Here is a 22,427-nt window from a genome sequence, read left to right on the forward strand (position 1 = left end):
TAACAAGAACATATTTATCCAATCCAATATTTTAAAAAAATGTAAAGAAAACAACATATATCCATTGATGTGCATATAACTTCTTTAGTTTTGTCACTTCTTAGTTTTGTTACCCATCATTTGCACACTTTTTTCTGATAGGCCGTTATAAATCATCCAGCAGTAGTCCATTAACATAATGATGTTGCAATGTCCCCAGTACTTTCTTTCTATATCCATGATATCTTGATAGAATCTTTCACCCTGCTCTTCACAAATACAAATACAAAAAGTACATTTTGAGGTTCATGTTGTAACCCAATTCCTTAAACTTAACTAACACATTTTTCACAATTTCTTTATAATTTTGATCTTTACCATTACCTAAAAACACCCAGATATCTCGTTTCAGGTTATTCATCACCCCATCAGATTCTGCATCAGAAATCAGTTCTTTAATATCAGTTCTGGAAAAATGCCTTCATTTAAGTTAGTGATGGAAGCAGCACTAACTGGACACAGAACGGTCTGATGATGTTTATGTCACCAAGATGTAGTTTTTTTCTAGCTCGTCATTCTTTCTGAACGTATTTCACATTTTTGGCTCTGCTGTTCCTCTCACAGAGAGAACATGTGAATTGTGTATGCCATGACCTGTTGGCCCAGTAAGACACACAGAACTTTCAGGTCCCCCACAAATCACATATGTATTTTTAAAATCCTCTTAGTTTTCTTTCAAATGCATAGATTTAGCAACAGTTGTTGATGCTTATTTATTACTGACGTGTCTGTAACAGCTTAATATGCTGCTGTCCGCTGCCATGACTCATCACTATGTTTAATTCAAGCTGTATTCTGATCTTATTAAAGTATAAAATAATTGGTTTGCTTTAAATACGGATTAATGATATTAGTCATTTTCTAATCCACTTCGTCCTGAACAGGGTCGTGGGGGTTACCGGAGCCTATCCCAGCTAACATAAGCCACAAGGCAGGTTTAAGCTTTGATAGGATGCCATTCCATCACAGAGTGAACACATACACACACACATGCCAACCACACACTAGGGTCAATTTAGAATTGCCATTCCACCTAACCTGCATGGGACTGTAGGAGAAAAATCATGCAGACATGGGGAGAACAAGCAAACACCATGCAGGAAAGACCCTGGACCCCTACACCACCATGCCATGTGGATTTTAATATTATAAAAGATAAAATTCAAACAAATTATCATCAAATAAAATGTTCACATTTAATTAATCATTATAAACAACTATAATTCACAAAATATCTTGTGAAAAAATGTTATATGATTGAGAAAAATTGTTTTCATTTTTGAATTTAGAACTCAGAAATCACATAAAATAATCAAAACTTTCTTTTCAGTGAATACCTGTGTTATGTTTCTAAAACATTTCAAGTTAAGCAGCCTAACATAATCTGTAATTGTACCATTTTTCAATCCATCTAACAGAAAAAAAAATTATGAGCATCACAACATAAAAATGTTTGGTGCGCAATCATGTATGCATATTTTAACCAGAGCAAAACGCTGACCAGCAGTAATCATACCGGACATATAAAGGACAGGAACATGTCGACTTCATTCTGGATGACAGTCTTCACTGGGTGGATATTTTCTCCTGAGTAGTGGCATGAAGTCATCTGCCAAACATCGATAATCACCACTGCAACATCTTCAAACATCTTCCTCAAGATTGTATCAAGCTGCAAGGTGAGCCAGTCACTCCCGTAGACGTCTTTATAACCAGTGTTTGCAGTTTTGATGATGACTGTGGTTTCTGGGCTTCTTTTCAGCAATTCTACTACAGACTTTCGAATACTGGCCACTCGTCGAATGTAGTGATGCACAGGGAATGTGGTGAAGTGAGCACACAAATTGAAGACGATCACTACATTAGGACCTCCTCCCAAATTCCTAATCTCATTAGAAATGTAGTGGAGATCTGTAAAGATGATCTTGGTAGTCCGGAGAGGCAAGCCATGAGCTCGCCACCTCAAAACAATGTGGTTTTCAGTGTCCACTATCAAATATGGGCCAGCTTCACGAGCTGACTGCATGTCAATGCGCTTTAGAGCTGAAAAAGAGAGACAATATTAAATTTATATTAAATTTATATCTAGAAAGATCTGTTACAGCTGCTCTTATAGCCTTTACAATGCATTCCTACAAATAATGTAGCTCATCTCATACCTTCCATTAAAATTCCAAATGTGAAAAAACTATTAGCTTTTTGCCTTATGTTGGTTAATAATGTGATTAATCTGCAGAATACGTTAACTAATTATCTAATTACCTAATGGTTTACCTAATTATTCCCCCAAGTAGAGTAATGAGGTCAAGCTGCAGCACCCAGGAGCTATAAAAAGTTTGGTATTTTAGTTTCCAATGATTTTTCAGAGAAAAAACAGAAGGTATGTGGTAGCTGGTCATTGATAGCCACATAATAGTCTGTATTTATGTGTATTTTGTGTTTTACTGTCTTTTTGAAACATTATTTTTCTTTATTGCTATTATACTTATTTTAACAATCTTAATATCTTCAATCTGAGGCACTAGCTGGAAATACTGTTGTATAGCTTCATCTGCAAAAACTTTAAAATTGTCATAATTATTATTATATTTTAATAAGGTCAAGATGATGAACATAAACTGTATTGAAAGCCAAGCTTCTTACATGTCTTGACTATTTACCAAATTAATATAACCAGTAAATAGAAGGACATTCAAGGTCCAAGTTTAAAAATGCTGTCAGTCCTTAGTAGTCAATAAATAACGAGAGACTAAACTAGAGGTGGAAATGTCAGTTAGAGTGCCTTTGTGAAAGTATTTATCCCCTTGGTGTTTGCCTGTTTTTTTACATTACAATCTGAACTAAAATGCATTTTCATTTGGATTTTATGTAATGAATGAAAATAAATACCTTCTGTATACATATATAAAAAAATCGGGAGTGGTCTACACTAGACTTTTTCGTATACTCATATATCCATCCATCCATTATCCAACCCACAATATCCAGGGTCAAGGGGGTCTGCTGGATCCAATCCCAGTCAACACAGGGTGCAAGGCAGGAAACAAACCCCGGGCAGGGCACCAGCCCACCACAGGGCACGCGCACACACACACACACAGCACACACTAGGGACAATTTAGAATCGCCAATGCAGCTAACTTGAATGTCTTTGGACTGTGGGAGGAAACCGGAGTACCCAGAGGAAACCCACACAGACATGGGGAGAACATGCAAACTCCACGCAGGGAGGACCTGGGAAGCGAACCCGGGTCTCCTAACTGCGAGGCAGCAGCGCTACCCACTGAGCCACTGTGCCCTTGTATACTCATATATGGGGAGGGATATATGAGGAGTAAACCGCAAGACAATGATTATATTTTTATATTATGTACATTAAAGAGCCATCAATGACAAATCAAATCAAATTAATAACATATTGAACAATTATTATAAAAGTAAATTTGAATAAATTGGACCCTGCAGCTGTACGAATAAAAGGTAAAGTACCACTTCCAGTTAATGGAAATTGCCCAAAAGTTGATAGAAATGTACATTTTGTTCCTATGTATGCATAATTTGGTAATAATTTAGACATAATTCCAAAAATGGTATTTTCTGACTCGGGAAGGTCTAAAATGTCAAGATTAATCAAAATCACAACATCGAATTTTTGGACGATTACAATACTTTCCCTATACTTTGTATATAAGAAAGTAAAAGAAAAAAGAAAAAAAGAAAAAGCTGTGAGTGTATATGTATTTATCCCCTTTGCTATTAAATCCCTAAATAAGAGCTGGTGCAACCAATTAACTTTAGATGTCACATAATTAGTTGATTAGGGTATACCTGAATGCAATCAAAGCATTATATGATCTGTTACATGATATCTGTATACATAGACCTATTCTGAAAGGACACTGACATTGTAACACCACTAAGTGACCAAAATTAATAACAAGGAGCACTCTAAACAGGTCAGAGAAAAAGTAGTGGAGAAGTATTGATCAGGTTTGGTTATAAAAAAAAATACCCTTAACCTTGAATATTCCACAGAGCACCATTAAATATATTATAACAAAATAAAAAGAATATGGCACCACTACACACCTGACAAGAGAAGACCACAAAACTCAAAGACCAGGCAAGGAGGCTATCCACAGGATCATTTTAAGCTGTACACTCCACAGAGGGGGCCATTATGAAAGAGGGGTCAGGTCAGGTCTGGTTGGGGAGCATGCACCGGTACATCTCATTGCCGCACCCACCACATAATGAAACAGCTCAGGATCCTGGTTGGCAGACATGCGGTCCAGTCCCACCCTCCAGAAATTACTCTCTGTCTGCCACAGCCTGGTGTTACATGGGCATCCCCTTGGCCTGGTCCAGCCACTTGGGTCCTTAACAATGAGGATCCTGTGAGCTGTATCACCCTCGGAGAATCACACCACATGGCCATAGTGCCGTAACTGACGCTCCCTCACAATGCAGGTAATGCGCCTCATTCGGGACTCCATGAGCAACCACTCATTTGACAAGTCAAACCAGTGGTACCCAAGGATTTTCTGGAGAGACACAGCACCAAAGGAGTCCAGTCTTTGTCTCAAGTCACTGGATAGCATCCACGTCTCGCAACCATATAGCAAGGCAGGAAGCACCAGGGGCCTCATGTATAACGCCGTGTGTAGAACTCACACTATAACATGGCGTAAGCACAAAAGCGGAAATGTACGTACACACAGAAAAATCCAGATTCAGGAATCTGTACGTACGCAAACTTCCACGTTCTTCCGCTACATAAATCCCGATCAGCGTGAAAAGTAACGCACGTGCACGCGCCTTCTGTCCCGCCCCAACTCCTCCCAGAATTACACCTCTTTGAATATGCAAATCAATATAAATAGCCTTCTGTGAAGACAATGGGAAAAGCACAGGGGAAAATATAAGAATTTCAGCAAATACCAAGTGGAGGCAAAGGAAGAACGTACTATTTGTTGGTTTAAACAGTGGTATAATAAACAAAAGGAAGTTGATCGAGTGACAGAGTGTCGGAGAAACTCGAAAGCTCAAGTTCACAAAATCACACAGTGCCCGAAATAAAAAAGAAGGCACATATCAAAGTCGTTGTGAAAAGGCGAGTCGTATCCCACCGTCTGAGTGTCATATGAAAGCTTATTAGGGTACAGACAAATAAAATAGGCACACAGTGGGAAAAACGCACAAAATGTCAACTTTAATCTCGAAATTTCCACTTTAATCACGTAGTTTATTTTGCCATTAAAGTAGAACATCATAAACTTCATCTTAAAATCGTTTAATTTACTAGTTTCTCAAATCCCATTGTAACTAAGTAGCACGTTAAATGCTTTGTTCTGTATTTGATCTTCTATGTGCTCTGTGTGTGAATCACTACCTGCTTCTTAAATGGGCTTTCTCTTTCTCCGACAGGACACATAATCCATTACATTCGTGATATTACAGCTCTCTGAATAATTAAAATACTGAGATGTATACGTGATATCTTTTTCATGATGATAGGAATGAAAGCATGTTATTAAACATGGGAACACGGTGGCACAGTGATTGTTCATGTCTCACGCAAGAGGCTTGCTGCGCCATGTGCGACCTTCGATGAAATAATTTATTACAGAAGTACTGTCTCTTTCAAACGTACTAACCTCCAATTCCTGTCCTTACTTTTCTTTCTCCAAATACCCAATCGCCACACAATCATCTATGTAATAGACGTGAAGCCATTTGTAAGCTTAGAACGCAGATTCTTCAAAACTTTTAAGGAACATTGAAATATCTTCATAGTACATGTTTAATTATTCTATCCGTCTATCCTTCCAGTGTCGCGTCAGCACCAGCAAGAATACAACGCAATGCAGGAACAATCCCTGAACTAGCTAGCGCTGCGGCACAGTGTCCTCACATGTTTAATTATTAACAATACAGATTATTTAAATGAAGTTAAAGTTTTATCTGTATAATATAATCAACACATTTTGCTGCATTTCATCTTAAAAATGAAATCATCATCATATGTAAATACGCGCTTTATAAAGTGGCGCAGGTTGTGCAATATTATAACTGTAGTGCAAGTTTACAGTGAGGTAATTGTACTTATAAGTACAAACAGTTCTACAAGGAGCACTTGATGGACTGATTGAGTGCGTTTAAAGTTCTTGGGATGAAACTTTTTCTAAACCACGAAGTCCATACAGGAAAGTCTCTGAAACGTTTTACTGTGGCTCAAGCAGCGTCTGCTCCATGCTGTATACCGATAATTCTCTTTCTGATCAGCTGCTCCTGTGATTCTCCACTCAGATACAGTGATATAAATACTCCGAGTGGTGCAGTGAGAGTACTATGGAAAAAGATGATCTGCTGTGGCAACCCTTAACGGGAGCAGCTGAAAGAAGAAGAAGATGCATTGAGAGTAACAACGCTAAAGCAGTTATGGTATTTGGAATACTATGGCTATTCCCTGGACCATTATATTGCTGCAGGTTAATTACAATCAGATGCATTACACTAATAAACAATATGCAGTTAGTTTCAGTGTATTTATAAAGCCGCGTCAAGAACAGTAGCACTGCTTTGACGCTGGGTGCCACCAGTCTGCAAAACCGAGCAGATAAATTGCGTACGCCAGGGTATGAGGTACCGTGGAAATGTGCGTGGCTTTACGCCAAGTTTAGGTTTTATACATCGCGATTTGAGTGTGGAAACGTTCGTACACAACATTTCTGTGCGTACACACCATTTATACATGAGGCCCCAGGACTCTAAAGACTCGGACCTTCGTCCTTTTCCATAGATATTAGGAGTGCCATACACCCCTTTCCAGTGACCTCATGACCCACTATGTTCTGTCAATCTATCTACTGACTTCATAGGAAGCGTCACCATAGACATCACCCACTCTTTAGAGTCCCAGCGCTTCCTGTTTTGCTATATGGTTGTGAGACATGGATGTTGTCCAGCTACATGAGATGAAAAGGTTTTGTGGTAGCAATAAGCCTTGGTTGCTATGTAGTGATGTCCAGAGGCTGTGATGCATGATGTCATCTACATGCTGTTATAATTATTATCTGAAATGGTGGTAAACAGTCTAACCTAAATGAATTTCTTGAAGAGTCTTGTGGTTACCAATTTCTTGCTAGTTATTTTTGACAACGAGTTCATGTTTTGGGTTTTGGCTCACATCTCTTTAATCTCTTGGTTATGACCTTACCTAGTTTCACTTTTTCTTCACATCTTCTCATTCTGTTCCTCCCTTGCTTTGTGGTTTGCAACTTTCTTTCATATGACAGAACAGCTAGAGGCTGGTATTACAGAGCCTGTGCATATCTCAATGACAATTTTCGAATTAGGTGAGAGAAATAAGGCATTCATTTGTTGTAAACTTGTAAAGAGTTAATAAAACTGTGGTGACTGTCAAATAAATGCTGTCCACTGTGGAGGAGCTCACCACTATCTTTTCAAAGTTTGATTAGTATCAAAAATATTTGCACTTGCATTTTCAAACTCGTATTCTGTGACAGAATAATTTAGGGTAACATAGCGTTCATCTTAAAGAAATAGCATAAAGGGCTAAAAATGTCAGAAACCTGGTCAGGCATATCAGGAAAACAGATGAAGAAGAAAGACAAAGATGTAATACATAAAATGTATTAAGAGATGATTAAGAGAGTATCAGATGCCCTGTAAGCAGGATTGCACAGTTGTCATATACACTGAAATTTCAGGGATAATAGCTAAACCTAAAGATAATAATAATAATTCTTTGCATTTATATAGCACTTTTCTCACAATTCAAAGCACTCAGCAATTGTAGGTTAAGGGCCCTGCTCAAGGGCCCAACAGAAAAGAGTCCCTTTTGGCATTTACGGGATTCAAACCGGCAACCTTCCAATTGCCAGTGGAGATCCCTAGCCTCAGAGCCTAAAATATAGGAAAAATAAGAATATAATAAAATACTCTTTAATTTTATAGACAGTAAGTCATTTTGATGTAAACCAACAAACCAATCAGAGTTAATGTATGCATTGGTTAACACTGTATGTAAATTCAATAGTTTATAAAATTAACCTCTACCCTCTTTGATCATTCTGACCATGCTGTAACAGACTGTTGTGATGGATGGTCCCTCTTCAGCATGTTGCTACAAGAGTAATAAAGGACGCAGATGGACAACTTTTCTCCTGCTTGATTACTGACTCAAAAAGGTTTATCAGACTTCTCCTGGTAGAGGGTAGGTTCCGTCCTTTAATTAATATGTTTGAGTTCTACCACAACTCTCTCCATAATCTTTCATTCTTGGAGTAGTATCCAACTTTGAGAATGTTATGCTGCTCCTATATGATGGTTCACCACCTGCCAGTCTTGTTTTCTCAAATATCATGAAATAGAAATTAAATTCATAGCTACAGTTTTTCTAATTTCCAAATTAAAACAGAAAAAGACAAATTCTTTAAAAAAAGAGGGGATCCTACTCTGTTGGGCTCTTGCGCAAGACCCTTAACCTGAAAATTGCTCCAGGGGTGCTGAACAATGGACGACCATATGCACTGACCTGCAAAGGTAATACAAAAAGACAATTTCCCCTTGGGGATTAATAAAGTATATCATATCAAATCAACATCAAAATTCAAAAGGAATAAAAATTACAGAACTGCTAAAAATCAAGAAAATACAAAAAGAAATAATAAGCTCACAGCACATTTCTTTTCTGTGTGCTCACACTTATCCCGCCCTGCTATCAATCCTACTCAGATATTTTTTATCCACCTAATCTACCTTCACCTGGGGAAAAATCAAGAGCTATCAACCCAATGCCTATTTACAAATTAAAATGAAAAAGGTAACCACTTAAGAAAAAATAAAATTAAGAGCACAGAAATGTTCACACTTAAACTAAAAATGCAACATAAAGTGAAAAAAGAAACTTATTCAGTCTGACACTGTTACAACTAGTTGGCCTTAGTTTTGTACTATAATTCATGCTTCTTTCAAAGAGTAATGCAAACTAGAAAAATTTCATGGAGCTGTGATTTGTGCAGAATGCTTCATGATGACATTTCTCACAACAAGCTTCTAGACACAATTTTCTCTGTAGTTTTTCAACAAATTAACTATTCACTGTAAAAGCTGTCTTTTAGTACACCAGAGGCTGGCTTTGGTCAGATTTAGACTTTCTTCTTTAAGAATCACTTATTCCCAGTCTAATGTTGATGCCATTTTTAAAATACCCAATCTATACAATCTTGGTGCCTCAGCATATTTGCTATGAATCGAAAATACTGTGGGCTTTATTTAAAATGTAATCATATTTGGTTTGCAACCATGTAATGAACAAAAAAAGGTCAAATGAATCCAATATAAGCTTTTGGAGTTTTTTTTCATTACCTGTTTTTGATTTATTATTGACACATATGATGTTCGTTATGGAGTAGTGAGGGGGTTGGGGTTGAGGGAGATGTTTTTTGAGTTTGGAAATTCTGGGGCCAATGGATTCCTTAATGTGGCATTATCAAAATCATAATCTGCATTATTCTTAGTTAAAATGGCACATCCTGTACTACTTTTGTATTTTACACAATATAAATTCAGTATGCACACATAATGTCATATTATACTGTTGCATCAAGGAATACATTCAACCAATACTTTTACTATAATACTTTTAAGTATATTTACAAGCAAGTACTTCCTTAATTTTACTTAAGCAGAAATGTTAATGGGGTACTTCAGCATTTGTTATAGTATATTTTTGCTTGTTTTTTGTAGTTAAGTAAAATTTTTGAGCAATTTCTCCACCATTGGTCATGACAGAGCCAAGGATCTTGCTATTGGCTCTTCTGTTCATGTGCTGTATGCCTTCTGTTCCACTTACTTTAATCTGTTACTTAGCAACATTTATAAGGTTTTCCCAGACTTTATTACAATGAATGTTTTTAACACTTTGACCACAGGTATGGGTTAAGTTGTATCTCATTGAGCCTTTTAAGACTTGACATACGATATAACTCACATCTCAGTATCTAGCCGCCACAGACCCAGACAGCTTGCTCTGCTGCTGCATCTCAGTAATCTGTGTTGTGTTGCCATCTACTGGAAAGCCATATAATTTTTATATTTTTTTTAGCCGCAAAAGCTTATAGAAAATTATGCTATAAATAGACAGTCCATAGTTACGTCATGTCAAAAAACTGCTGTATACAACTGCTGATGTTTTGAAAGAACTAGATTTGTTGAAAGATGAATGTTTTGATGATAATGATAGTGAACAAGATAGTGAGAATCAATTTGATGATGCGGAACCTGCAGGCTCTGGTACTGATGCAGAATATCCTTCCCAAAAGCATTTGTCACACATGTCAGGACATTTTGCCAGCAGTGAGTGCAAACAGTCACCAACTACCAAATGTGTAGTGGGTACCAAGTGAAGAAAGCGCAAAAAAACATACTTCTAAGTCTGCACACAGTGTAGTGCTATCCTTTAAGGACTCTCAATCATCTGCTGACATTTAGTTGCGCTGCTGGTCAAAATAAAGCAATTAAGAGTTTGGGTTTTTTTTTTTTTTACATTTTTGACAGGATTACTGTTGATAATAAAACCATTGTTTTATAATACTTTTCTTTACATCTTTATCAATTTTGATGGAGTTTATTTATCATATATGCATGAACTTTTACTGCAGCATTCTGGTTGTAAATGGTCCAAAGAGCCAATGTGTTAATGTTAGTTTTAGAATTGTTATACTCACAGGATAACTAGATGTATTTATTATGCTTCTCATTTTTTCTCTTACAATATTATGATGTGGTGTGTTGAGTTTGTACTAGAGTTGTGCAGTATACTGGTACTGGAAAAGTACTTAAAACCCCAAATTTAAAAAGGTATTGTAAGAGATCTTTGGTGTTTTCAGTACTGAAAGTAAACATCAGACACCCCCCCCCCCCCCAACTCCAATTGATGCACCGCAGTGTAGGTAGGTGGCTATGAAGTGCGATGCAGTGCAAAGATTCCAGCTCCTTATTGCTTTGATTGCTTATTCCTTATTGCTTCACAGGGGATGTCAATGCAACATGGAGCCTAGAGTAAGAAAAGGGTTTTGGAGTCATTCATTATTTACTTCAGAACCAATTGGTTAGCGGTACTGTACTGTGCTCCAAAAGCTGGTATCAATACCAAAGTCAAAATTTTACTATATTTTAATATATAGTAATTATTTTACTATACAATATTAGTTTGTAGTGGACCTTAGGAAAGTATTTTTTCTTTAGATCTACTGGTTTTGAGTTCTTGCATCTATTTTTGGGTCTCTGACTACTGGATTTTGTTTGCTCTGTATTTTGTTTTTCAAACAAATCATTTTGCCTCTTTTTGCTCTTTTGAGCATTTTTTAATAATCAATTTTTTTTTTTTATATATATATTTTATTTTATTAACTCTCATTGTAATCATTCCATACAAATAGATCAATTTATAACCCAACAAAATTGAAGACAAATCAAACCCCACCCCTGAGAAGGAGAGCTTAGCCGAAGGAGAATTGCTTAGGGCTTTTTAATAAGACAACAATAAACAAAAGAAAGGGAGAAATAAATATATATGTAAATAAGAGATGGAGAAGGGGATTAAATGCGGTAATAGTTATTTCTCTTATTCTAAAATAATATTGATTAAATCCTGCCAGGTTTTGAAAAAATTTTGTACAGATCCTCTAACTGAGAATTTGATTTTTTCCAATTTCAAATAATATAAAACATCGGTTTCCCACTGACTTATCAGTGGAGAATTAGGATTCTTCCAATTTAACAGAATAAGTCTGCGTGCCAAAAGTGTAGTGAAAGCAATCACCGTTTGCTTGTCCTTCTCCAATTCAAGTCCGTCTGGAAGAACACCAAACACAGCTGTTAATGGGTTAGGAGGGATTGTGATACCAAGGCTGTCTGAGAGGCACTTAAAAATTTTGGTCCAAAATGATGTTAGTTTGGTGCATGCCCAGAACATGTGACCCAGTGAGGCAGGAGCTTGGTTGCAGCGTTCGCAGGTTGGATCCTGCCCTGGAAACATTTTGGACAGTTTTAAGCGAGACAGATGAGCTCGATATATAATTTTTAGTTGAATAATTCTATGCTTTGCGCATATGGAACTCGAATGAATTCTCTGCTTTGCTACCTTCCACTCCTTTTCTGATATATTGATTAAGAGATCTTCTTCCCAATGTCCTCTTGGATCTTTGAAAGGTAGGGACTCTAATAAGATTTTATATAATGCGGAAATGGTGTTTAATTCCTCGAAATTGAGCAGTATTTTTTCCAGCATTGTGGAGGGTGCGAGGTGGGGGAAATCGGGCAATTTCTGTTTAACAAAATTTCTAATTTGAAGATAGTAAAAGAAATGTGTAGCTGGGAGGTTGAATTTTGAACGCAATTGTTCAAAAGATGTAAATATGTTGTCTATATAAAGATCTCTGAGCATTTTAATCCCAAAACTTTTCCAGGTATTAAAAACTGGATATGTTTGCGAGGGTTGAAAGAGGTGGTTCTCCTGCAGAGGTGCCACCGATAAAAGATTTTCAATCTTATAATGCTTTCTAATTTGGTTCCATATTCTGAGTGAGTAAAGCACAATTGGGTTATTAGTATATTTGCGATGACTTACATTTATTGGAGAGCAGAGCAGGGAGTATAAAGAAGTACTACAGGATTTTACTTCTATTGCGGACCAAGCCGGTGTATGTTCATTTATTTGTGTCCAGGTTTTTATGGTTTGTATATTTGCTGCCCAGTAATAAAACTGAAAATTAGGTAGAGCCATGCCACCTTCTGCCTGAGGTCTTTGTAGGGTCGCTCTTCGGATACGTGGGTGTTTTGAGTTCCAAATGAATGAGGTTATTGTTGAATCTAACTGTTTAAAAAACGATTTATTGATATATATGGGAATGTTTTGAAATAAAAAGAGAAGTTTTGGAAGGATATTCATCTTAACAATGTTAATTCTTCCGGCTGGAGTGAGATGAAGGGTTGACCATCTGTGCAAGTCTTGCTTAATTTTTTCCATACAGACGGCAAAATTTTGTTGATAAAGAGCTTTATGTTTACTTGTGATATTTACCCCTAGGTATTTAAACTGATCTGCTATGGTAAAAGGTAGGGTGTCTAATCAAATATTATATGCTTGTGAATTCACTGGAAAGAGTATACTTTTATTCAGATTAATTCTAAGACCAGATATCTTTTGAAATTCTGTTAGTGCTGTTAAAACAGCAGGGACAGTGTTTTCTGGGTCTGATATATATAAGACCATATCATCTGCATATAGAGAAATTTTCTGTTCCAGTCCTTCTCTGATAATCCCCTTTATCTGATAAGAATTTCAGCAGTGAACCGCCAGTGGTTCAATAGCGATTGCAAACAACAGTGGCGACAAGGGACATCCTTGTCTAGTACCACGTTCTAGTTTAAAGTAGTCTGAGCAAATGTTATTAATACAAACTGAAGCTTCTGGACTGGTATACAGTAGTTTGATCCATGCACAAATATTCGGGCCAAACCCAAATTTCTCCAATGCAGTGAAAAGGTAGTTCCATTCAATCATATCAAATGCTTTTTCTGCGTCTAATGATAGTAATATCTCTGGGGTGTTTGATTTTGCTGGTGAATATATAACATTAAACAAGCGTCGGATATTGGAAGATAGGTGTCGGCCTTTAATATATCCTGTTTGATCCTGTGATATTACCGAGGGCAGGCAGCACTTTCTCCATCCTTCTAGCTAGAATTTTTGAGAGTATCTTAACATCATTATTCAGGAGTGAAATTGGTCTGTATGATGCACATTGTAACAAGTCCTTATTTTGTTTAGGAAAGAAGGTGATTAATGCTTGTCGAAATGTTTGAGGTAGTATTTGGTTGTCTCTAGCTTCTGTAAATGTTGCCAATAAGAGGGGAGATAGCTGAGTGGAGAATTTCTTATAAAATTCTACGGGGTAACCATCGGGGCCTGCTGATTTCCCGCTTTGAAGTGACTTTATAGCATCTAGTAATTCTGTTAGCGTTAGAGGTTTATCCAGTTCCTCAGCACTTAAAGCATCTATTTGTGGTATCTGTGATGTATCCAGAAATGCATTAGATTGTGCGTTGTCTTCTTTGGGCTCAGTAGAATATAGGGATTTATAATAATCTCTAAATGTGTGCATTATATTTTTATGGTCAATAATTTCTTCTCCATTGTTGTTGGTGATTACTGGTATTGCATTGCGAACTTCTTGTTTGTGAATTTGTTGAGCTAAAAGCTTATTAGCTTTTTCTCCGTGTTCATAGTAATGATGTCTAGACTTATATATAAGTTGTTCAGTTTCTTTAGTTGTTAAGATGTTAAGTTCTGTATGCAGTGCCTGCCTTTTCCTGTGGAGAACTTCATTTGGATGCCTGGCTTGTTCTTCATCTATTCTAGTAATTTCACTTCTTAGCTCTGACACTTTCTTGGTTTCTAATTTATTTCTGTGAGAAAGATATGAAATAATCTGTCCTCTTAAGAAGGCCTTTAGAGTTTCCCAGAGTGTTCCTGCAGAAACCTCTGTGGACGTGTTTGTCTCTAGGAAGAAGCTAATTTGTTTGGATATAAATTCTGTGCAGTTCTCGTCTGCCAATAGAAGAGGGTTAAGGCGCCATCTGTGAGGTGAGTGTGAGGGGCTTAATGATTTTAGCTCCAAGACTAGAGGGGCATGGTCGGAGATAACAATTGTGTCGTATTTGCATGATTTAATTGTAGGCAGGAAATTATTATCTATAAAAAAAATAATCAATTCTTGAGTAGCTATAATGCACTGGTGAGTAGAATGAATATGTTCTTGAGTTTGGGTTTAGAAACCTCCAGGGGTCTGATAAATTGTGATCATTTAAAAACTGTGTAATTGTCTTTGCAGTATTAGATGTCGTCACCCCTGTCACAGAAGTCCTATCTAAGAGTGGATTTAAAACACAATTAAAGTCCCCAGCCATTATAATTTTATGAGTGTTCATGTTGGGGATAAATGCAAATAGATTTTGCATGAATTCCTTATCATCAACATTGGGTGCATAAACATTTATCAAAATCATTTTACTGTTATACAAGTTGCCCACAACCATCACATATCTCCCTTCAGGGTCCGATACTACATCTGATGCTACAAATGGAACTGTTCTGTGTATGAGAATTCCCACCCCTCTAGTTTTCTTTATAAAGCTAGAATGGAACATTTGGCCAGTTCAGTCTTTTTGTAGTCTGAACTGATCCTTGCTTAGTAAGTGGGTCTCCTGTAAAAATACTATTTTAGCGTTTAAGCCTGTTAGGTGAGAGCATACTTTCTTTCTCTTTAGTTCGTGATTCAGGCCTTTAACATTCCAGCTCACAAAGTTAACTGTCCCATCATGGAGACATTGGTTCTGATTTTTTAATGTCATTTTATAGTTTTAATTGGTAATGAGGCAGTTTTAATCTTAGTTTCAAGATTCCCCACGAGTTATTGAATTTTAGCCTATTGTTGCATTGATATTTATAATTATAAGGATTACAAAAATAGATTAGATATAGCCTGCTCTCCTTCTCTCCCCCCTTTAGCCCCCCACCCCCCATTTTGCCTCCCCACATGAGGCTTGATCCCACTTCGCGATGTCCCGGTCCTCTGACATACCAAGAGACAGAGCACGTCCAAAACAAAACAAACTCCACCCCGCAACGGCGTTAGAGAATTAAAACAGAGATATCTATTGCAGCTAAATTCTTAATACTATCTGCCAAAAATATAATCATTAACAGTCTTTAAGCTTAAAATAATCTTCAGCACTTTTAAGATATTAAGATATTAAGATAAAAAAAAATCAATAAATAAATAAAAAATAAAAAAAAGAATCAACCCTGGGAATGATTTTAAAGACTAGTCTAGGATAGACCTGGTAATTCCTACTGTAATAGTATAATAGTAATAGTATAAATAGTAGAGATAGCAATAAACCAAGGGTATTATGTTAAACAGTCTATTTTAAGGAAGTTAAAAAAAAAAATCCTACTTTAATTACTTCCACACTTTCACACTCACGTCTATAACTCTAATTAAAACATAAACATATGATGTCCAGATAAAGAAAAGGATGTATAATTATAATACCAGTCTCTTTAAATATGGATCCAGAGAGCAGATCATAGGTCCTTCCTGTGCCTTGATAGAATACGGCTCCTTATTAACTTTCAAAAGAGTGTTGGAAACAGCTTCTTTAATTCTTTTTCAGCTTCTTCTTTGCTTGAAAAAATATATTGATCTTGAACTTCCACTTTCAGTTTGGCAGGATACAAGAGACTGTATTTGATATCGGCTTTCCGTAGCAACTTTTTAATGTCAATGTAGGCAGAACGTTTTGCAGCTGTTGATGGTGAGAAGTCGGGGGAAAATACGAATAAGATTATTTTCAAATATAATCTCTTGCTTGTGTCTGAGAAGTGCCATCACATCAAGCTTACATCGTAGTCGCTCGAAGCGGACAATAAAAGACCTAGGTTTAAAGATGCTTGGCCTGTTTGTGCGATAAGCCGCTGCTATTTCAATGTTGAGTTTAAAGTCATCTCCAATTATTTTAGACAGTAATTCTACTGCAAATTTCAATGGGCTTGAGCTTTCTCGTTTCTCAGGTATACCCTCAATTCTTATATTGTTTCTTTTATACCCATCTTCCAGGGCCGCAAGTCTGTCTCCAAGTTTTTTGCATTCGGAATTCGCAGCTGTGGCTTTTTCATCGGCGTTAGATGCCAGTTGTTCCGCTGTTTCAACTCGAGCAGTGAGTGCCTGCTTAACGTCATCCAGCTGATCTGTAACGTCGTTAATCTGGTCGGCAAGCATTTTCAGTTTGGATCTAGTTTCTTCGATGTGTTCCTCTAATTTCTCCAACATGCCTTTAAAGTTCACGTCAAAACGTTTAAATAGATTCGTTTCCTTATCTTTGTTATCCTTCTTAAGCTCGTTCTTAAACTCAATGTTCGCCTTCTTAAGCTCAATGTTCGCCTTCTTAAGATCATTCTTGTTATCTTTCTTAAGCTCATTTATGGCCGTAACCATGGCAGTGGCCAGTGTAGCAATCCTCTCTTTCAGTTCGGACAGTTCGTTTCGGATTTCGTACTCCGCGAGTGGAAATGCAGCTCCTGTTACAGCAGGTGCTGCGGGCTCATGATGAGTAGATGAGAGCACATCCTGCAGAGCCTTTTCTAGTCTCGAATGATCCTCAGAAAACGGCGATCCATCTATTTTTTGTTAATAAATTCATATTTATACAGATTCTTTCGTTCATACCTCACTGGTTACATTTGGTGACTTATGCACCAAATGATTAAAAATGGTGACAAAGTGAATAGTGTGCAGTCTAATTCTTCACTGTTAATGGTGGCTGCTAAGCATTCATATGTGTCAAATCCAGTTTGCTTCATTTGCAAGTAAAAAAACGGAACTCCCTCGATTTAACAAATTGGAAGTCAGTGGATAAAAAATTGGGGTTTCTATGTGCTTGTTCGTATCAGCAGAATTGCTGTCTGTGACTCACTTGTATACTGTATATGTTATATGATAATACAACAGTATGTCTGTCAACTTTACCAGCCTTTTCTTAGGAGTCTTACTTCTTCACTCACATCCAAATCTTCAATAACTTCATCCTCACTCTCAAAACCTTTTCTCACAGATGTCATCCTTGAAAGCTCCAAGAAGGTGAAAATCTAAGGAAGCAAGATCTGAGCTATATGATGGAAGAATAATCCATCAGGTTTTGTGGTTGTTTTCTGTGTTTTCAGAATTGTGTGCAATCATGTCATTTTGGGGAGGATATCTGCAGCTTTTTGTGAGAACAAGTTCCCCTTAATAATTTTGCAAGGTTTGTATCAGTTTGAATGCACATATCTAAGATTGACCATGTGGCATAAGCAGAGATGGGTAGTAACGAGTTACATTTACTCCGTTACATTTACTTGAGTAACTTTTTAAAAAAATTGTACTTCTAAGAGTAGTTTTACTGCACCATACTTTTTACTTTTACTTGAGTACATTAGTGAAGAAGAAATGCTACTCTTACTCCGCTACATTGGGCAACACTCGACTCGTTACTTTTTTCCATTTATACATTAAACTATATTTTTTCAAGAGAGAAGTTGTCAGTGGATCTACTGCATGACTGTTTCACCAATCAGACTTAGCCATGCAGTCACATGACCACACAAACTTCCTGCGTCTTACAGCCTGTGAGAGACTTTTTAGTCATGCGGGGCTCTTGTAAACTGCTCAACGGTCACAGCTTCACTGCAAGAACCAGATCGTCGTTCCCAAGCCTGCCTTTCATGTCTTTTAACCTCATGTCTTTTCTCCTTTTCTTTGATTCCCCCTTTTTTTGTGCTGACCCGTATATATACACTCCCATCTGCGGGGGCCTTAATTACATGCCTCAGGAAGCCAATAAATCAATTGAGAATGATCGGATCCGCACGTGCAGGTGCGACTCGCCCCAACTACCTCATTAACTCCCTGCGCCCACAGAGAGTGACATGGCTTTATGGATTTGAAACTGCCCTTTTTTTTTTTTTGAAGCCACAGACCCGCTACACCACAAAGTGCATATGCAGTATTATACTGTCAGTGTACAGGATATCTTGTCACTGTAAGTAGTAGGTATCGGCTTCAAAAGCTTTGTTGTGAAAAACTGAGATTTGAAACTTTGCGTTATTTGTGCATCTTTATTTTGCAAAGATGTGATTGATTTTTACTCATTTTTTTATTTTATTATTTGGAAATAGCAGAATTTGAACATTATTTTATATTTTTGTCTGTCTTATTACAACATTTCTAAAAAATAAATCATTTATTATGTTCATACAGTTACTCAGTACAGTACTTGAGTAGTCTTTTCACCAATTACTTTTTTAACTCTTACTTGAGTAAGTTTTTGGTGGACTACTTTTTACTTCTACTTGAGTAATATTATTTTGAAGTAACGCTACTCTTACTTGAGTACAATTTTTAGCTACTCTACCCACCTCTGTGCATAAGGTCAACTGATATCTAAAATTACCCTTCCACACAAAAAACATTGGCCATGAGTTTTTCTTTCCACTGTCTGTATTTTAGTTCCTAGTTCAAAGTGATAGATCTGTGTTTCATTCACCAGCTATGATCCATGAGAAATTAAGCTTTGTAGCACAACAGAAAACATCCCTAATTCCAAGCAGTTTTGTAATTAACAATCTGGTTTTGAACAACCCAATGTGAATACACATATTTTGATTATGATTATTATCATGCTGTGTTGGTCTTTTTGGGCGGGTTGTTGTTCAAAGCTTTGTTGGACAGCATGTTGAAGCAATGCTGAAGTGACTGCTGCTGTTGGCCAGAGGGAGGCACATTAATGAGCTCCATTTGGCCTTTCTCAGAACCCATGGTTTGTGAAAACCAAATATCAGTGTGTCATGTATGTGTGAGTAGGAAGCATTCAAAGGACTTATGTATTGTCTGTCAAAATTCTCTAATTCCACCCTGGGTTGAGAGAAGGCACTGTTATTCATATCCTGTTTTTCTGCATCTACAAACCAGAAGCTCTGAATGTCGATGATCTGAGATGTCATTTTCATTTCTGCCTCTTTGCCTAACCTCATAAGTTCAAGCAAGCCATATAAACTCCTACCCTTCCCATCATGGAAGGAGTCATCATATGGATTCACATTTGAGAAGACATCTTCTTTTTCTTATTTTGAAAGCCATCAATTTTTTTTCCCAGCTATATATGGTATCACACATGTGTGCACAGGAGTCAGCCAAAAGGACCAAAAGAAGGTAATTCCACCCCAGGCCTGGGGGTAGGGCATGGTGCACTAAATATTCCTCTTTTATCTCTGCAGACCAGACACAGGAAATTCTGCCTGAGTCCAAAGACGTCAATTCCGGTTCCGATCAAAAGACGTCAATTCCGGTTTTGCCCCCAAAGACATCACTACCAGTTCCAGTCCCAACGATGTCACTTCTTTTGTCCTGCCTTAAAACCCGACATCTTCCCTCCAATGATCAGTTCTGTTTTGGACTCAACACTGTATTCACTTGTGCTTAAAACTTTGCCTTTCTGTAGCCAAGTTCGGGTATACAGGTGGCAGCCCCAAACCTTTTTATTTCACAATGGAGATCATTGGTTGCAGAAATGCACCCCAATCTTTCTCTGACTAGTGTCTATTCTTTTACAGTGCTTTTAACAACAGAATTGTCACTGTATGCATTTTAACCACAAGAAATTCAGTAACAGCCAGTTCTTTAAAATGGGCATTAATGCCTAATGCTGTTTATGTATTTTAGGACTCGGGGAGGTCTAAAACGTCAAGATTCATCAAAATCTTGAATCAAATTTTTGGACAAATTCAATACTTTCCCTACGAGAAAGTAAATAGGACTCGGGGAGGTCTAAAACATCAAGATTCATCAAAGTCTCAAGGTCAAATTTTTGGACGATTACAATACTTTCTCGATACTTCATATACGAGACACTAAAAATCAAGCTACACTCTGCCTAGGTTACAAGTCTTTTATTCAAATGGACCATGGTGACCTGTGTATGCATGGTATATACATATCTGCACATCATCTTTCATTTTTAACTAATTTAGCATGTCTTGTCATTCTAAACAAAGACTATTCAAAGAAAACAACTAGAAACAGTAAGAGAACACATAAAGCATTCAGGATCAAAAATTTTTGGGCACAGTTTTCTATTTGAAGAATAAGTAGGCAATCATCTGCCTAAAACATTGCAAAGTCCAGAACTGCACATGAATTTTGGCATGAAGAAAGACCTATCTGAAAGGACATTCAGAAACAGAGAGGAGAAACATCACAGAGACAGAGAGGGATTCCAGTTCTTTCAGAGAGAGAGAGCCTGATTGCTGAATTTAAAGAAGTCATCACTGATGACACCCTCTTGATGTTTCTTTTGATGCCAATCTTTCAGAAATCTTTCTGACTTAAAAGAAAGGATATTTTTTTTACCGCTGCTATATATGTAGACATTACTATCTGTTTATATTTTCTATTAGATTTTATTCTGTTCTTAATAAATTCTTAATAATCACTACTTTTCTGTAACTTTATCTGCCTATCTTAAGTGACTGAACAAATAAAAACAGATATAGTCACCTGGTGTGGGGATATGTGCCACTTTCTTTTGCATAGAGGAAGGGGAGATGTCCCAACAGAGAACAGCACAGTTGGAAGTAACACATTGTTGGTTGGTCTAGGCTATTCTTGGATACCAAGGTATACCAGCCTTTAAGTTCAGGTTTTATCTGTGGACACATATGTGTTGTACACTGTGAAACTACTGAGTCCTTAGGCGGAGTACTGAGGAGTGGTAAGCTGTATAAGCTGTACTTATAATCAGTGCTTAAGCGGATAGGTCTATGTGTGTGTCTTGTTGTATGTGCATCAAACTTAAAAGCGAGACAAGACCAATCCAAACACTAACTTGGTGAGTTCCATTCAACCAGCCATGAGGGACAAACCTGCTCCCTTTTCTGGCTAGGAGACCATTATAATGGCAGGTCATTGAGGGGTCTGTGATAGTCCTTCTGTGCCAGGATGTAGACACGGAATGATGCTGCATGAGCTATTACACCAGGACTGGTGTCCCAGCAACCCCAGAGGGATACCTGGAAGGACAAGACAATTGGTGACTGCCTATTATGAGCAGAGCATCATCTTGTACACTGAGCTGTGGCATCCTGTCTGGCTGAGGTCGAGAACCCCATGTATGAATACCAGTATATTTACTAATATTTACTGCACAATGACTGATGTGGTCCTGCCTGGATTGGATGTTAAAAAAAGCATCTACTTGGCCCAGGAAGTCAGAGTCAGGAGAGGAGCTAGACAACACTTGTTTGGGAAGAGAGGAGAAGAAATAAAAAGAAAAAGAAAACAAGAGAAATGGAGTGGATTGAATTGAATGGTATATTACTGAGGAAAAGAAGCCTGTCAGAGGTACTGTTTGAAAATAAAAAATAACCTTTGGTTGTTCCTGTGTAATTGTGACCTTGGGGCTTAGTGGGGCCCCCTACTGGCCATACCATGACAATACAGCCATTAGCCTAACACTCAGGAAACTCTTTACTTACAGTCATTTTGGGCAATACATAGCACTAAACTATAAAATTTCATTTTTAGTCATATATCTCCTTATCCATCCATCCTTCAGTTTAATAAATCAGCTTCATCCATTTTCAGTATTATGGGACTCAAGAGCCAGTCTTATCAGAATCTGGGAAACAACAGTGGATGGGGTTCCTATCAGTCACAATGTTTTGTTTATAACATCCTGATTCAGAGATGCCATTTGTACTA

General features: G+C 37.3%; 1 protein-coding gene across 1 annotated transcript in view; it reads right to left on the bottom strand.

The window, feature by feature from the left end:
- Positions 1–1,267: 1,267 nt before the first annotated feature.
- LOC127526920 (NXPE family member 3-like) overlaps positions 1,268–22,427 on the bottom strand; it is a 93,856-nt gene continuing 72,696 nt past the window's right edge. The window contains exon 6 of the mRNA XM_051924079.1: positions 1,268–2,082. Coding sequence (XP_051780039.1) covers positions 1,550–2,082 — 533 coding nt within the window. The 3' untranslated portion in view covers positions 1,268–1,549. The remainder of the gene's footprint in view (positions 2,083–22,427) is intronic.

This window comes from Erpetoichthys calabaricus, chromosome 3 (assembly GCF_900747795.2).
Source record: "Erpetoichthys calabaricus chromosome 3, fErpCal1.3, whole genome shotgun sequence".
NCBI lineage: Eukaryota > Metazoa > Chordata > Cladistia > Polypteriformes > Polypteridae > Erpetoichthys > Erpetoichthys calabaricus.